General features: G+C 46.4%; 1 protein-coding gene across 3 annotated transcripts in view; it reads left to right on the forward strand.

Moving 5' to 3' along the window:
• The first annotated feature begins 319 nt into the window (after positions 1-319).
• The window catches only part of CD99L2 (CD99 molecule like 2), an 85,809-nt gene continuing 67,734 nt past the window's right edge, over positions 320-18,394 (forward strand). Inside the window, exon 1 of one of the 3 annotated variants that reach the window (XM_035011855.1) lies at positions 320-604. In XM_035011855.1, the coding sequence (XP_034867746.1) occupies positions 538-604 (67 nt within the window). In that variant the 5' untranslated portion in view covers positions 320-537. The remainder of the gene's footprint in view (positions 605-18,394) is intronic. The other 2 variants (XM_035011840.1, XM_035011849.1) reach the window with 2 other exon arrangements.

Below are 18,394 nucleotides of genomic sequence, written 5' to 3' on the forward strand. Positions count from 1 at the left end.
GGAGGAGTCTGGCGCGCCGAGTGGAAATCACCGGACGCTCTGACCGCCCGCGCCTCCGGCTCCTCGGCCACTGTTGACACATTGCTCCGGGACCGCAGGCTCCCCTCTCGAGGACTAGGGAGAGGGAGCCGGCTCTCGCCCCAACCCAGGCCGCCCCACCCTCCGGCTGCCCACGGGCCCCGCCCCTCGCGCACCAGCCCGCCCCCAGGCTAAGGACCTGCCCCCAGGCTGCGGCCCCGCCCCTCGCGCCGCGGCCGGGCCCCCGAGACTGCAGGCTCGCTCCGCCCCTCGCGCCACAGTCGCAGCCCCGCCCCACCTCACCTGGCCCCAGCCGGGCGCGCCCCCAGCACCAGTGCTCGTGCGTGCCCCTCCTCCGCCCTCCCGGGGCTGTGCGGCGCGCGCCGGCTCTGGGCGGGGCCCTGCAGTGGCGGCGGGGCTCCTCCTCCTCCTCCTCCGTCCCAGCGCCTCCCCGACCTCCCCCTCGGGCACTCTCGCGCTCACTGCGCTCCTCCGGGGCCCCTCCGCCAGCTCCCAGCCATGGTGGTCTGGCGCTCGGCCTTCCTCATCTGCCTCGCTTTCTCCTTGGCCGCTCTGGTCCAGAGAGGTAAGGCGGGCGGGGGGCGCGCGGGGACCCCGCCCTGTGGGCTCACGGGGCGGGGGCTTGGCGCCCCGCGGCCCCGTGCTGCGCATGAGCGGCCCGGCCCCCGCCTCGCTGGCCTGCGGCGGAGGCTGCTGGCGGGTGGGCGGGGCTGTGCGGGGCAGTGGGGGTGCGAGCCCCGGGCCCGCGGGGACTGACCTTGCCGCGATCCGTGTGGTCGGAGAGGAGAGACCCGGCTAGAAACAGCGGGAGAAAATCCCCCTTAAAATCTTGAACAAGGTGTCACCACCGGTGACAACAGCTGTCTCCAGGAGATGGCTTTTGGGAAAACCTTGAAGAGAGCGCACTCATTCCCTTGAGCGGGGCTTCTCAAAATGTGTTTTGAGGCCACCTGCAGCAGAAGCACCTGGGGAGCTTCCTGGGCGTATTCCTACCCCCTTTTGTCAGGATCTCTGCGGGGACGGGATGGGGGGGGCAGCGATATGTTGTAGGTCTAACCAGCTCCCCAGGTGCTTCTCTGGTGCCCGCCCCAGTTTTCTAGCCGTTGGCGATTTTTGCCAAGGAGGTGGAGAGAGAAATGCTGTCGAATCAAGGGAGCAAGTTTCCTAAAAGACCCTCAGTACTCCAAGTGTGGTCCGGGGCCTTCATAGGCATCACCTGGGACTTGTTAGGAATGCAGCATCTCAGGCCCCGCCCCTGACCTACTGAGTCAGATTCCGCATTTTAACTGGATCTCCTGGTAATTCGCAGGCACATTTAAGTTTGAGAAGCATCTTAGGATAAATGCAGTGCGTGGTTAAAAATAGGCCCTCCAACGTGTACAGACAGAATCTTCTTACACTTATTTATATCCCATTTCCACATCAGAAAAAGGTTTGAGGAAAACACTGCAATTGAGCACAGGGTTGAGCTCTGAGCTCCCTGACAAGGAAGGCAAATTCAGCTAGTGAAAAACATGAGCTCAGCAGAAACAAAACTTTGTCCTTGTACTGAGTTCTAGTGAGATTTATGTTACATATAGGGAACATTGGAAAACAGTAGGCAGTCTAAGGCAGTTTTGCAAAAGATGCAGAAATGTTTCTCATGTGGGCAGCCATCCTGGACTTGGTACAAGAAGAGCCATTCAGCATTCTACAAAGGTGTCAGGCTCTGTTCCAGACACTGATGATGCAGCAGTGAACAAGACTAAGACTCTGTCTTCATGGAGCTAACGTCCTGGTGGGGGGAGAAGACAAGCACAAACATCACAATCTACATAATATATTGACAGTGCCATGAAGAAAAATAAAGCAAGTACAGGGTTGTTGAGTTTTCTGTTTCATTTTGCTTCTTTGGGGTTAACATTTTAATTTTGTTATGATGCATTTGTGGGGAAAAAGTCTAATTACTTGATTGGCTTGCATCTAATGATACGGAAATTTTGAAAGTGGAAGCGCAGAAAAGTTAGAAAAATGATACTCCCTTCAAGGTGTCTTCTGGAAGTCTTCAACATGATTTGCACATTGAGAAGGGGAGGAATAGAGATAGGTCTCAGATTTTCACCATCACGTGTTATACTAGGTGATTTAGGAGGTGGTGGAGGAAACTGAACCAGTGCAACCATTTTACAGATAAATCGGAGGCACAGGGAAGTAGGAGGTAACTTGCCTCAGGTGGCAGAGTTAAGATTTGACCCCAGGCTTGCCTGATTGCACAGTCCTTGCTTCTAAGCACCTGGAGGCTGCGCTCCTACCTTGGGGAAAGTTCTCTGAACCTTGCTTGGTTTGCTCCGCCCTATTATGCCTAACAACAAAGGCATCTTGGCGGGGGACCAGGAGTGTGTCACTCTCAGATCTGCGGCCCTGCCACCAGCTGCCATCTCCTGAGTGCTTGCTGTGTTCCAGGCATTTCACATATCTTGGTTTTAGTTGCCTCAACAGTTTTGCTGGTTAGGTATTAACAAGGGGTCCCTGGGCACAGAGCTTGGAAGAGATTGAGCCAGGATCCCACCCCGATAAGACTGCTACCTAGTGATCTTTTTAATTGTAATTAAGAGAACTGAACCGGAGGAAGCTTTTGCTTCAAGGTGGGGAACCTGCTTTGTGGCTCTTTTGTGCAAAATAAGATGACAGGTATGGGCTTTGAATTGCTGGTCTCTTCTGGGTATCCAGACAGCTACAGTTTGAGAGCTGCTGTGTCAAAATGAACAAACACAAAGCAGTGCTTAGTTAGGCATCTGCTGCCTCTCTTGGAACCCCACAGTGGTGGATTGGGTGGGCCTGCGCCAGAGCCATTTTAGTCCTGGTCCTCAGTAGTGACCTATGACCGAGAAAGACGAGCAGCCCTCAGAAATCACATAGAACCTCAAAGCATGAGTCGTGAAATCCCCTCCGGCTCTGGCAAGTTGAGACAGACTTCAGGCTTCCAGGAGTTTAAAAGCGTGGCTACCAAGTCATCCCCATTCTAATTTTGGATGGTTTTTTAGTCCAGTGTGTATTTTACTAGCTCTGAAAAAACCCTCTGAGGACAAACATGTTGCCTGTATGCACCTACAGAAATAGGAAGCTGATTTTTTGTGCGGTGGAGAGAAGAGTCTCAGCGGTGCAGGTGGGCAGTAATGATAATGAAGTTTCCATTTCCTGAATGCCTTCCGTGCACCGGGCTCATAACCACCCTGAAGGGTTGGCACCATGACCCATCTCCTTTTCTTATGTCCTTTATGGCCATTTGCATATGGCCTTGAAAAGTAACTCGGTGGTGGGGCACCTGGGTGGCTTAGTTGGTTGAGCATCCAACTCTTGATTTCGGCTTGGGTTGTGATCTCAGGGTTGTGAGACAGGGCCCTGCATCGGTCCCACGCTTACTGTGGAATCAGCTTGGGATCCTCTCTCTGTCCTTTCCCCAGCTTGTGCGCTCGTGCGCACTCTCAAATAAATAAAATCTCAAAAAAAAAAAGGTAACTTGGTGGTAACCTATTTCTCAGATGAAAAATGAGTAGCCCAGTGAGGTTTAGGACTTGAACTCAGGCTTGTCTGAAAAACCAAAGCAGGGGTCATGAATGCAGATACCCCCAGGGATGGGGCAGGTCATAGAAATGTGGAAAGTGGCTGAGAATAAGTGTGACGAATATGTAGGCAAGCCACCGGCTGCTGAGTACCTGCTCCCTTAAAGAGACGCAGTGCAGACCTTGAAAATAATATGCTAAGTGAAAGAAGCCAGACACAAAAGCCCACATATTGTCCCATTTATATGAAATGTTCAGAGTTGGCAAATCCATAGAGACAAAAAGTAGATGAGTGGTTGCCAGAGGCTGGGGGTGGGGGGCAGGGAATTGGGGAATGAGGAGTGACTGCTTAGTAGGTGCAGTTTCCTTTTGGGGTGATGAAAATGTTCTGGAACTAGACAGAGGTGATGGTTGCACAACCTTGTGAATGCACCAAGAACCATTCAGTTGTACACTTTTAAAGGGTGAGTTGTATGGTGCATGAATTATATCTCCATTTAACAAAAAATTCGCTGTAGTTCAAACAGAACAAATGAGAGTGGAGGCAGCCTCTGATCCCTGGATTGGGGTTGGTCTTTGATCCCTGGGGCTCGGTCGGGTAGAGGAGAGAGAGGAGAGCAGAGTGGGCCCCATGTGTTGGTGGCGCTGAGATGCTAGGCTGGGATCCCGGCAGAAGACCTGTGGGCCTACTCGGGATATTGCATATGAGCCAGACAGGCCACAGGGGCACGTGCAGGCTTGGCCCAGAGCTGTGTAACCCCCTACCTCCACCTCCGTGGCTGTGCACCAGGCAGTCATTGCACTGGACTGACAGGGTCTGGGGACAGTTTGCCTTTTAGTGTCCCATGTTTTGATTGGTTTTCGGTCCGTTCCTTGCTGTCACAGGTCACATCCCCATCCCCTCCATCATTTTGGACACCAGGTAACTAAAACATGTTTGTTTGTTTATTTAATGTGCCTCCCCCCAGCAAATCACCCAAGAGCCAGCCTCAGCAGGTACTGAGGAAGGGGCTGAAGCTACTTCCAGGAGAGGTGGGGATGAGGAGGCCTTTTGGCTGCTCAGAGGGGGGCGTGGGGAGGAGCTGGTTTGGGGACTGGCGAGTTCAGGAAAGAGACCTTCCAAGTGCACTGACTTTCCTGGGTTCTTCTGCCACCTGGCGTTGGCGCCTTGCCTGCTCTGTGTCCACCCCCTACTCTTTGCACTCGGGAGGTAGTCCTCTGCTGCTCTCCGTGTGCTTGGGGAGGCCTGGCTGCAGGGGCTCCTGTCTCCCAACCCGGACTCGGCTCTCCCTGAGTCTTGCTCATAAGTTCACTGATTGGTCAATCTTGGTTTGCCTGTAGAAGCTTTACGTCATCCTAAACGTGCCCCTAGCCAAAACCTGTGGGAAATCCTTGGATGAAAGTAGGTGTTCCAAACGGAGATGGGTGGGAAGCCCTAATCTCTGGCACCTGTGACTGTTAGGTTACTTGTAAAGGAGAGTTAGGGTAGCTAATCAGCTGCATTTAAATAAGATTCTCCCGGGTTATCGTGGCCAATTGAAAGACAGGGATCCTTTAAATATGGAAGATGGAGGCAAAGGAGTCAGAGCGAGTCAGAGAGCGACGTGATAGAAGATCTGAACCAAAGATGGAAGGGCCAGGAGCCAATGGATGTACACACAGCCTCGAGAAGCTGAAAAGGGGGACGGACTCTCCCTGAGAGCTTCCAGAAGGAACGTTGCCCTGCTGACACCTTGTTTTTAGCCCAGTGAGACCTGTGTTGGACTTCTGGCCTCCAGAACTGTAAGATTAAAAAAAAAAAGTGTGTTAAATCCGCCGAAATTTGTTGTAGCAGCAAGAGCAACCAATAGGAAAACTAAGGGGTAGATACTAGCCTCCTCTTCATTCATTGAAAAAACTAGCTTGTGATGTTTCCTTACATTGTTTTGATTTTGCTACCTTAAATCAGTTCTCAATATGCTCTGAGTTGAGGCGTTTAAATATGCAGAAAACTGGATTGCAGTGATGTGCTCGGTGTGCCAGTGGACGCTGAGAAGCCCCCCTGAGGGCCCTGGGAGACCGCTACATTCCTTATGCTTGTGTTTGGTTTTTTAAAAACTTCACAAGGAAATTGGAACCCCGAGCCTGCAGTGCCTACCCCCCAGAGACCTTTTCCATCTCCCCACCCCCTCCCCAGTCCCGATGGCTGCTGGAAGCAAGTGCAGTCTGGGGCCCTGGGGACAGACCAAGGGTTTCTGATCCGTCTGGGCCACGCCTGCCCCTTTGCTGAGGAGGGAGTGAGCCCCCTCCAGCCTGGTTTCCCCTAATTGTGCTGTTCCCTGACTCCCCAGGCAGGTGGGAGAAGAGCACCAGAGCGGGAATGGGTGCTCCTGGACCTCCACGCCAGCTTCAACCAGTTTTGAGCTCTGTTTTTTTTTTTTTTTTTTAGTTTTCTATCCAGGGCAGCTCATAAGATGTCAAAGGGGTCTGCAGCTTTTAAGCCAACAAAAACACTCTGAAAACTGTGGTTGAATTCCACCGAGAGTGGTGCCCCTGCCCAGTGAACATCTGTTTAAAGGGGAGGCTAGACAACATCTGGCTGGCAGTGCCAGGTGGTTCATGTGGGAATTACTTTCCAAATTAGAGACGGTCCCCTCAGCAGGAAATACTGTTGCAGTGCGGAATTCACTACCACCAAAATAGTGCCCAGGCACGGACTGGGCTCGTTTTGACATTCTTTTTATTTTTATTGCTGCTTCAGCTAGCCTGGGATGACGGAATTAACACAGAGCTTGCATTCCACTGTGGCCCCACCATTTGCTGGCGACAGTTGCCTTATCTGCACCAAGAGGCTGCTGATCTCTGCTTTGTTGGCCTCACAGAATTGTGGGAATAGCCAATTCATTGCTAATGCAAACAGGTGGTGTGTTGTCAAGGTATTAGTGAAGTTAGGCTCCCTAGACAGGCCAAGAAGGCCAAGAGGCCACCTGCCTAAGGGGGTTCTATGAGCATTCGGGGGGTTCATGTTTACAGAAGCCTTTACTTGGCCTGAACAAAAATGCCCCTGAATTCCTGAGGTGGGCTCAGAGTCCGAGTGAGCGGGAGCAGCTCTAATTTAGGTGCTCTTTATAGCCCTTTGGCTTCCTACCTACAGAGTTCTGGGTTCTTTGGCAGGAGCGATCCCTTTTTTACTTTTCATCATTCATTCATTTGGCTCCTCACACCAGCTCAAAAAAATATAAGAATCCAAAGTAGTGCCTAAAAAGAAGGAAACAAAAAACATGTTTTAATCTTTTATTCATCACCTAAAATATAGCATGTGGACTTGTAGTTTGGGGCTCCCATTCGTTTCTTCCCGACATTTTGCTTCCCACCTCTCCCCTGAAAGTGCCCCTGGCCAGGGTCAGCAGTGGGTTCCTATTGCTAAACCTGAGGGTCATCTGCCACCCTCTGATCACTTTCTTCCAGGCTTGTCACCTCTCTGACCTCAGGGCCTGTGGGAATGCCTCCGATGTCATCCTTGGTGGACTTCTTTACCTATACTTGCTTCCCAGGTGCTTTCACTGGCTTCGTGGCTTCAAGTTAAATTCCGTCTGCGTGCTTGTGACTCTTCAGTTTCTATTCCCAGCTGTGATAGCTCTTTGCCTCCAGGCGCCTACATTCAACATCTCCGCAGTGGCCCTGTGGCCTGCTAGTGGTTAGGTTATTGAGGTCCTTCAGTTCGCTCCACCCACCAACGGAATCCTGGCCCTTCCCCCAGGGTCCCTGGACCGCCCCATAATCTGGCAAGCATGGGGATCATGCCCTGTGCAGCTGTGTTAAATTATTTTGACTATTACCCCTGCTAATAGGCCTCTCAGAAGGGCCCTGGTGCATACCTGAACTTCTGCTCATCTCCGCCAACCTTCTCCTCCCACCTGAGTAACTGGCAGACTCCCTCCTGAGCCAGGAGCCCGATGCGGGCCCTGATGCCACGACCCCGAGATCATGACCTGAGCCGAAGGCAGATGCTTAACCATCTGAGCCACCCAGGCGCCCCTACCCTCTGACTATTTCTACTTGGAGAAGATTCACAGAGGGTTGAGCACTTTCTGTCCTGGGTAGAGGCTGTTGAGCAGAGTTTCTCCACCATGGCACTATTGACATTTGGAGTGGGCTTTCCTGTGTGTTGTAGGATATTGAGCAGCATCCCTGGCTTCTACCCATTAGATGCCAGCACCGCCCCCGCCCCAAATCTTGCCAACCCAAAATGATTCCAGACACTGCCCAGTGTCCTCAGTGGACAGAACCGTCCCGGGTTGAGACCCACTGCCCTAGAGACAAACCTATTCTTTATAATTCCACCCTCTGTTTTCAGTATTCCTCACGAGTCCCTAAAGTTTTCTGTTATTATTGTCATGTTGCTTCCAGATAGACATGTTGGAGTAAATCCGATCACAGCCAATCTGTGGATTGGCATCCACTTGAGCTGACTCTAGGCTCCTTGGCGAGCTTTGTGCTCATCCTCGTTACATCAGGTACGTCACCAGTCTCCTTAGGTAGTTATTGTCTGCATGGATTTCCACAGATGGCTGGTCCCATCCAGTGTGTATTGATCCTCATTAGTTGTACTTTTAGATGGTGACCTTATCTTTTTAAATACATTCAATGATTTTCTGATAACCAGTGAGGAAAAAATGAACAGAAAAATGAGCCAAAGACTTGACCAGGCCATTCATAGAAGAGGAAATCAAATAGGACAACAAACATGAAAAGATGTTTAACCTCATTAGTAATCAGAGCTGCAAATTAAACTATAATCAGATAAAATTACATGCCCTCCAATAGGCTAAAAATTATAATAAAGCCTGACAATACCAGGCGCTTACATGGTTACAAGAGTAATATGTATTCTTTGTGGTAAACTTGGAAAGTGCAGAAAAGTGTAGAGAAAATGCAAACCCCATAACCCAGGGTTAAGCAGTGTTACCATAACGGAATATAGTATTTCAGTAATATTTATTCTGCAGAAATATATATTGCACATTATTATTATTATTGGTATTGAACTGTGTATATAGCTTTTACCTTTATTGTGAAATATAGATACAGGAAAGTGAGCGAGGTTTACAAGGTCCACCTATTTTCATAATAACACTAAGATGTGAAATAGAAAATGACTGCACAGAAATCAGGCTTTAAAACACAAACGAAGCTGAAATTGTTTAGGGCCACATACATGGGTGGTGAATTGCCTTTTGCATCCTCCTCTTCTCATGAGTGTATGGTGGAATTTTCCAGAGTTGATGTGACATGTGCTATCATTGCTGTAATGGCTAATGGAATGTGTGTTTGTGTTGTCTTGTGTTTTAAAGTTTCTCTGCTTTAATTTCTAATATCCTAAATATCAATGGATATAACCCACTTAAACACAAGATCTTTGAGATTCTCCATTTTTTAGTATATAGAGTCTTAAAGCCATAAAGTTTGAAAATTGCTGTTCTGAGGTTCTATTTAGTAACATTTCTGGGTTATCCAGTATTTGTAATTTCAGTCTTACAGGTGATGCTACACTATCTTCCAAAGTGGTTATACCAGTTTATCTTCCCGTCAGCAGTGTATAAAAACTTCTGTTGTACCACGGTGTCGCCAACATTTGGTATAGTCAGACTTTAGTATTACATTAACACTGGTGGGTTTGTAATTTTATATTATTGTGGTTGGATTTACATCTCTCTGCTTACTAATGACATTGAGCATCTTTCCATGTATTGTCCAATTTGATTTCTTCTTTTATGAATTGCCTGGTCAAATCTTGGCTCATTTTTCTCTTTTTCTATGGTTCTCACTTATGATGCTTTATTTCCTCTTGTGCTTGGCTATTCTTGGCTGTGTACTGCTCATTGTCCTTGCAGTATATATGTGGGGATTCTTTGAAGTAGGATAAATGTGCCTTCTCCCAGAGATCTGTGTTTGATTTTGCCAGGTGCCTTGGGACATTCTCAATCTGGGATCACCTAAAGCAGGATCCTTACCTTTCCCCCTTGCAGTCCTCTGGAGGCTGAACTGGGGAAGGGCAAGTTTGTTTTTGAGTCACCCTTACCTCAAGGGTGTAGCCCTTTGGGGTCCCAGTTTAATGTTGGGAGAATTTTCTGTTAGATTTCCTCGATTTGGGTGGCCATGGGCCCCGGCTTCAGACCCTTTTACCTGCCTCGGAAGGTTGTGGAAACAACTTTATCCAGATTGGCAAGTGCCTTCAGGGCAGACAGCTGAGTGTGCATGGTTGTTTTTATCATCTTGTCAGTTCTTCAGTGCTTTTAAGGGGCTGTTTTTTTTTTTTTAATTGTTTTATTTATTTTTTAAAGATTTTATTTATTTATTTGTGAGAGAGAGAATGAGAGACAGCATGAGAGGGAGGAGGGTCAGAGGGAGAAGCAGACTCCCCGCAGAGCAGGGAGCCCGATGTGGGACTCGATCCCGGGACTCCAGGATCATGACCTGAGCCGAAGGCAGTCGCTTAACCAACTGAGCCACCCAGGCGCCCTTAAAGGGCTGTTCTTAAAATCAACCATTTTAGTTGTTTTTAATTGGAAGGTTAGTCCAAATAATCAATCCTGCCCTTACTAGAAATGCAAGTTGGTATATATATGTGTGTGTGTGTGTGTATCTATCTTTATCCTATTTATCTATGTAACCTTATGTTTTCAAGTAAAATTGTTTTGAATGTCTGATTTTTTGATGGATATTGCAGTGGACTCTAGGTCTTTGCTGTTATAAATTAATTTCAATAAATCTTTCAATAAATAAATATCAATACATTTCAATAAAAAACATAATATTTGGTTAAGAATAATGGTACCTAATTACGGGGTGGCTGGGAGAGGTGGGAGAGAGAAGGTCTGAATCTTCATGCTCAGTTCATGCCGGTTATTGTTACTGTTACTCTCCCATGTGCACGTGGAATGGCTAAGGGGGCATGTGGAGCAGGCCTGCCTAACGGCCTCGGTCTTTTCTGTGGAGGGAAGACAAAGACCAGTCTTGTGCTGAGAGTGTGAGGAGCCAGCTTGAGCGTTCAGGTTGGCAGGTGTAATGTCGGGGGACAAAGGAAGCCGCTTAAGGAAACTCGGATTGCCAAGGCACCCCGAGGGCCTGGCTCGAGTCACGTACCCGGAGCTGGCCGCCGTGCCAGTGCCAATCAGCACGGGGACGTGAGGCCCGCGACAGCCGCGTGGCACCAGCCCAGAATGCAGCAAGGCGGAGCCTGCTCCCTCCGCCAAGTATTAATTAAGCGCTGCTTGGGTGCCAGGCACCCCAGTTGGTGCTGGGCCAACAGCGATGACTCAGGTACTGGCCCTGCCTCCAGGAGCTCCCAGTCCAGTGGGACACGAGGGCATGTTCTCCTGTCAGTGTTCGCGATTGGTAGGGGCGCAGGTCCGCACGTTGTGACACGGATCGCTGGTGCCGCCTTGAGTCTCCGCCACGGCTGAGCTGGGACGGCGCCACATGAGAAAGGCGGAGGACCACGTCGAAGGCCCCGAGGAGAACAGGAAGGGGATGGCAGAGGGCTGCCTGGCAGGCTCTGCTGGGGCAGACACTCAGGCCAGGGTTGAGAAGATAGGGGTGACACCGGAGAGCGGGGCTTCCAAGGCAGGGCAGTTTCCGTCCAGAGTGGGGATGGAGTTGCCCGTAGCAAAATGAGGCGAGTCGGGGATGTTTGAGATGAGGAAGGAGGTGAAGGGCTGAGGGCAGGATCTGGAGGATACCCAGGCCACAGATGCCAGCCTGGTCCAGGATGACTTGGGGTAGAAAGAGAATCCAGCCACTGCCAGGCAGCTCCACTCTGCTCCATGACTAGGAGGCAATGTGCTAGAAGTCAGAAGAGTACAGCCTCAAGGAGAGGGGCAGCAGCTAGGTGACTGCAGTCTCAGAGGAGGGAGGGCTGTCTGAAAGTGAGGGTGGGTTTTTTGGGTGGCCCTGACCTTTCCTCTAGAAGAGGAAACACGGGCAGAAAATCACAGAGGGCCTGGCGCATGGCCACAGATGGAACCTTTATGTCCGCCGCCTCTGAGGTGTGGGAGCCTTGGTGTGACAGGTTGATTTCCCGTCTCCTGCATTTTAAAACCATTCCATTTTTCACATGCTGCACAATTCAGTAGTTTTAGTATATTTGCGGAGTTGAGCGACCGTTACCACTACTGAATTTTGGAACAATCTTTCACCCTGAAGAGTAACCCCACACCCTTTAGCAGTCCCTGTCCATCCTCCGCCCACCCTGGCGACCACCAGTCTCCTTTCTGTCTCTCTGGATTTCCCAGTTGTTGACATTCCGTATAAACCGAATCCTACGATGTTTGTCCTCTTGTGACTGGTGTCTTTCGTTTAGTGCAATGTTGGCAAGGTTCTTCCATGTTCTAGCTTGCATCTGTACTTTGTGCCTTTTTATGGCCAAGTAGTATTCCACTGTGTGGGCATAACATTTTATTCATCCATTCCTCAGTTATAGACATTTGGGTTTCCACTTGTCTGCTATGAATACTGCAATAAACATTTGTGTACACGTTTCTGTGTGGATTTAAGTTTTCAGTTCTCTTGGGTGGAATTGCTAGGCCATATTGTAACACTGTTTAACTGTTGAAGGAACTGTCAGGCTGTTTTTCAAAGCTTCCTATCATTTTCCATTCCCATCAGCAATATATGTGGATTCCAGTCCCTCCACATTCTTGCCAGCACTTTTATTTCATTGTGTTTTTTTTCTTTTCCTTTTTTTTTTTCTTTTCTTTTTTAGAAAAAAACCTCCTAATGAGTGTGCGGTAGTATTTCCTTGTGGTTTTGGTTTGCATTTCCCTAATTACTAATGAAGTTGAGCCTCCTTTCACGTGCTTATTGGCTCATGTCCTTGAGTGAAAGTCCAGTGCAAAGGGCGTTAAACTGGGGACAAGGAGGCCTGGAGCTCACCCTGACCCTACCCCAGCTCACAGTGGGTGCTTCACATTTCCTTCCTTGATTCTTCTCCCTCGTCTGAGAACCTGCTCAAGTTTGCATTCACCCTGCAACAGCTCTGCCCCCTGCCTCCCCTTTCAGCTAATACCCTTTCTCCTGTCTTCAGATTTCTACTCCCTGCACTTCCTCCTCCTCTCCCTTGATTTCTCAAACTGGAAAGTGGCTTCTGTCCTCTGCCCCAATGGTCTACTGAAAGGTTTCACTAAGGCCACCAGGATAAATGCATTTTTTAAGTTGTCGAAGTACAGGTCCCAAACCATTGATGCCGGTGACCTCTCTGGGGGGTGGAATGAGAAGGAAGAGGATGACTCTTCTCCTTACTGTGGACTTCTTTGGGAATATGCACACAGGGAACCTCTTGAATTAGTTTAGCAGAAAGCAGCCAATGGAAGGAGTGGGACATAGAGCTGATAAGTGAGAATGGGTGGTGTGAAATGTCTAGACTAGTGACACCCAGACTGTGGGCCCCAAAGGCCTTTGGATTGACACTGAGGATGAGCATTGTCTATAGACAACAGTGATGCAGATGGGTCATTCATGTACTGCAATTTAAAATGTTTTTAGATGTTGCTCTGATTTAAACATTGGAGAAATTTTGGAATCTGATAGAGTAATTTAAGAAAGACCTCTTTTTGTGAAATGACCTGTTTCCCCATGGGTTTCCACCCATATATACTAAATATACTTTAGGGTCAACTTTTCAAATTAATAAAAGCCCATTGGGATTTCAATTGGAATTGCATTGACTTTTGAAGAGCCAATTTTTTTCTTTTTTCTTTAACAGTATTGAATTTTCCCATCCAAACACAAGGCTTTCCTCTCTAGTTCTATGTTCTGTTTGTGTTTTTTTTTTTTAACTTTCTTCATGTTTATAATTCACATTTCCTGTTACTTATTCCCAAGTACTTCATAGCATATACTCCTATTGTAAATGGCCTTTCCTTTTCCCATTAAATTTCCTAAGCGATGGTGGTTGTCATCTGAGAAAGCTGATTTTTTGTGTGTATGTTTTCATTACCAGCCACCTTCCCAAACCCTCTTTTAATTTCTTCTAGGTTTTCACTTGACCATCTTGGTATTTCTAGGTATATAATCCTATAATCTGCAAATAGTGATGGCTTTGCCTCTTTTCCAGTATTTTTTCCCCATTTGTGATCTCTTATCTGAGTCTACTGGCTAGCGCACCCAGAACCATGGTAAATAATAGTAGTGCTCAAGGGCCTCCTTGATTGTTCCTGATTTTGGTTAAGGATAAATCCTTACTCCTATTTTACTAAGGATTTTGGGCTTTTTTTTTTTATTATTATTCTTATGTTAATCCCCATACATTACATCATTAGTTTTAGATGTAGTGTTCCATGATTCATTGTTTGTGCATAACACCCAGTGCTCCATGCAGAACGTGCCCTCCTCAATACCCACCACCAGGCTAACCCATCCTCCCACCCCCCACCCAGAACCCTCAGTTTGTTTTTCAGAGTCCATCGTCTCTCATGGTTCGTCTACCCCTCCGATTTCCCCTGCTTCATTCTTCCCCTCCTGCTACCTTCTTCTTCTTCTTCTTTTTTTTTCTTAACATATATTGCATTATTTGTTTCAGAGGTACAGATCTGAGATTCAACAGTCTTGCACAATTCACAGTGCTTACCAGAGCACATTACCCTCCCCAGTGTCTATCACCCAGTCACCCCATCCCTCCCACCCCACCCCCCACTCCAGCAACCCTGTTTGTTTCCTACAATTAAGAATTCCTCATATCAGTGAGATCATATGATACATGTCTTTCTCTGTTTGACTTATTTTGCTCAACATAATACCCTCCAGTTCCATCCACGTTGTTGCAAATGGCAAGATCTCATTCCTTTTGATGGCTGCATAATATTCCATTGTATATATATATACCACCTCTTCTTTATCCATTCATCTGTCGATGGACATCTTGGCTCTTTCCACAGTTTGGCTATTGTGGACATTGCTGCTATAAACATCGGGGTGCACGTACCCTTTCGGATCCCTACTTTTGTATCTTTGGGGTAAATACCCAGTAGTGCAATTGCTGGATCATATGGTAGCTCTATTTTCAACTTTTTGAGGAACCTCCATACTGTTTTCCAGAGTGGCTGCACCAGCTTGCATTCCCACCAACAGTGGAGGAGGGTTCCCCTTTCTCCGCATCCCCGCCAACATCTGTCGTTTCCTGACTTGTTAATTTTAGCCATTCTGACTGGTGTGAGGTGGTATCTTATTGAGGTTTTGATTTGGATTTCCCTGATGCCGAGCGATATTGAGCACTTTTTCATGTGTCTGTTGGCCATTTGGATGTCTTCTTTGGAAAAATGTCTGTTCATGTCTTCTGCCCATTTCTTGATTGGAGTCTTTGTTCTTTGGGTGTTGAGTTTGATGAGTTCTTTATAGATTTTGGATACTAGCCCTTTATCTGATATGTCATTTGTAAATATCTTCTCCCATTCAGTCGGTTGTCTTTTGGTTTTGTTGACTGTTTCCTTTGCTTGCAAAAGCTTTTTATCTTGATGAAGTCCCAATAGTTCATTTTTGCCCTTGCTTCCCTTGCCTTTGGTGATGTTTCTAGGAAGAAGTTGCTTCGGCTGAGGTCAAAGAGGTTGCTGCCTGTGTTCTCCTTTAGGATTTTGATGGACTCCTGTCTCACATTGAGGGCTTTCAACCATTTGGAGTCTATTTTTGTGTGTCGTGTAAGGAAATGGTCCAGTTTCATTCTTCTGCATGTGGCTATCCAATTTTCCCAATACCATTTGTTGAAGAGACTTTTTTCCATTGGACATTCTTTCCTGCTTTGTTGAAGATTAGTTGACCACAGAGTTGAGGGTCCATTTCTGGGCTCTCTATTCTGTTCCATTGATCTATGTGCCTGTTTTTGTGCCAGTACCATACTGTCTTGATGAAGACAGCTTTGTAATAGAGCTGGAAGTCCGTAATTGTGATGCCGCTGGCTTTGTTTTTCTTTTTCAACATTCCTCTGGCTATGCGGGGTCTTTTCTGGTTCCATACAAATTTTAGGATTATTTGTTCCATTTCTTTGAAAAAAGTGGATGGTATTTTGATGGGGATTGCATTGAATGTGTAGATTGCTCTAGGTAGCATTGACATCTCCACAATATTTGTTCTTCCAATCCATGAGCATGGAACGTTTTTCCATTTCTTTGTGTCTTCCTCCATTTCTTTCATGAGTATTTTATAGTCTTCTGAGTACAGATCCTTTGTCTCTTTGGTTAGATTTATTCCTAGGTATCTTATGGTTTTGGGTGCAATTGTAAATGGGATCGACTCCTTAATTTCTCTTTCTTCTGTCTTGTTGTTGGTGTATAGGAATGCCACTGATTTCTGTGCATTGATTTTATATCCTGCCACTTGACTGAATTCCTGTATGAGTTCTAGCAGTTTTGGGGTGGAGTCTTTGGGGTTTTCCACATAAAGTATCATATCATCTGCAAAGAGTGAGAGTTTGACTTCTTCTTTGCCGATTTGGATGCCTTTTATTTCTTTTTGTTGTCTGATTGCTGTGGCTAGGACTTCCAATACTATGTTGAATAGCAGTGGTGATAGTGGACATCCCTGCCGCGTTCCTGACCTTAGGGGGAAAGCTCTCAGTTTTTCCCCATTGAGAATGATATTCACTGTAGGTTTTTCATAGATGGCTTTTATGATATTGAGGTATGTACCCTCTGTGCCTATACTCTGAAGAGTTTTGATCAAGAAAGGATGCTGTACTTTGTCAAAAGCTTTTTCTGCATCTATTGAGAGGATCATATGATTCTTGTTCTTTCTTTGGTTAATGTATTGTATCACGTTGATTGATTTGTGGATGTTGAACCAACCTTGCAGCCCAGGGATAAATCCCACTTGTTCGTGGTGAATAATCCTTTTAATGTACTGTTGGATCCTATTGGCTAGTATTTTGGTGAGAATTTTTGCATCCATGTTCATCAGGGATATTGGTCTGTAATTCTCCTTTTTGATGGGGTCTTTGTCTGGTTTTGGGATCAAAGTAATGCTGGCCTCATAAAATTAGTTTGGAAGTTTTCCTTCCATTTCTATTTTTTGGAACAGTTTCAGAAGAATAGGTATTAATTCTTCTTTAAATGTTTGGTAGAATTCCCCTGGGAAGCCATCTGGCCCTGGGCTTTTGTTTTTTGGGAGATTTTTGATGACTGCTTCAATTTCCTTAGTGGTTATAGGTCTGTTCAGGTTTTCAATTTCTTCCTGGTTCAGTTTTGGTAGTTGATACATCTCTAGGAATGTATCCATTTCTTCCAGGTTATCGAATTTGCTGGCATAGAGTTGCTCATAATATGTTCTTATAATTGTTTGTATTTCTTTGGTGTTGGTTGTGATCTCTCCTCTTTCATTCATGATTTTGTTGATTTGGGTCATTTCTCTTTTCTTTTTGATAAGTCTGGCCAGGGGTTTATCAATCTTGTTAATTCTTTCAAAGAACCACCTCCTAGTTTTGTTGATCTGTTCTACTGTTCTTTTGGTTTCTATTTCATTGATTTCTGCTCTGATCTTTCTTATTTCTCTTCTGCTGGTGGGTTTAGGCTTTATTTGCTGTTCTTTCTCCAGCTCATTTAGGTGTAGGGTTAGGTTGTGTACTTGAGACCTTTCTTGTTTCTTGAGAAAGGCTTGTATTGTATATACTTTCCTCTTGGGACTGCCTTTGCTGCATCCCAAAGATTTTGAATAGTTGTGTTTTCATTTTCATTGGTTTCCATGTATTTTTTTTAATTTTTCTTTAATTTCCTGTTTGACCCATTCATTCTTCAGTAGGATGCTCTTTAGCCTCCATGTATTTGAGTTCTTTCCTACTTTCCTCTTGTGATTGAGTTCTAGTTTCAAAGCATTGTGGTCTGAAAATAGGCAGGGAATGATCCCAATCTTTTGGTACCGGTTGAGACCTGATTTATGACCTAGGAGGTGATCTATTGTGGAGAATGTTCCATGGGCACTAGAGAAGAATGTGTATTCCGTTGCTTTGGGATGGAATGTTCTGAATATGTCTGTGAAGTTCATTTGGTCCAGTGTGTCATTTAAAGTCTTTATTTCCTTGTTGATCTTTTGCTTAGACGATCTGTCCATTTCAGTGAGGGGGGTGTTAAAGTCCCCCACTATTATTGTATTGTTGTCAATGTGTTTCTTTGCTTTTGTTATCAATTGCCTTATATAATTGGCTGCTCCCATGTTAGGGGCATAGATATTTACAATTGTTAGATCTTCTTGTTGGATAGACCCTTTAAGTAGGATATAATGTCCTTCCTCATCTCTTATTACAGTCTTTGGTTTAAAATCTAATTTGTATGATATAAGGATTGCCACCCCAGCTTTCTTTTGCTGTCCATTAGCATGGTAAATGGTTTTCTACCCCCTCACTTTCAATCTGGGGGTGGCTTTGGGTCTAAAATGAGTCTCTTGCAGGCAGCATATTGATGGGTCTTGTTTTTTAATCCAGTCTGATAGCCTGTGTCTTTTGATTGGGGCATTGAGCCCATTTACATTCAGGGTAACTATTGAAAGATAGGAATTTAGTGCCATTGTATTGCCTGTAAGGTGACTGTTACCGTATATTGTCTGTGTTCCTTTCTGGTCTATGTTGCTTTTAGGCTCTCTCTTTGCTTAGAGGACCCCTTTCAAGATTTCCTGTAGGGCTGGTTTTGTGTTTGCAAATTCCTTTAGTTTTTGTTTGTCCTGGAAGCTTTTTATCTCTCCTGCAATTTTCAATGACAGCCTAGCTGGATATAGGATTCTTGGCTGCATATTTTTCTCATTTAGTGCTCTGAATATATCCTGCCAGTCCTTTCTGGCCTGCCAGGTCTCTGTGGATA

The sequence above is a fragment of the Mirounga leonina genome, unplaced genomic scaffold (genome assembly GCF_011800145.1).
Source record: "Mirounga leonina isolate KUSES-001 unplaced genomic scaffold, KU_Mleo_1.0 Mir_101799, whole genome shotgun sequence".
Taxonomy (NCBI): Eukaryota; Metazoa; Chordata; class Mammalia; order Carnivora; family Phocidae; genus Mirounga; species Mirounga leonina.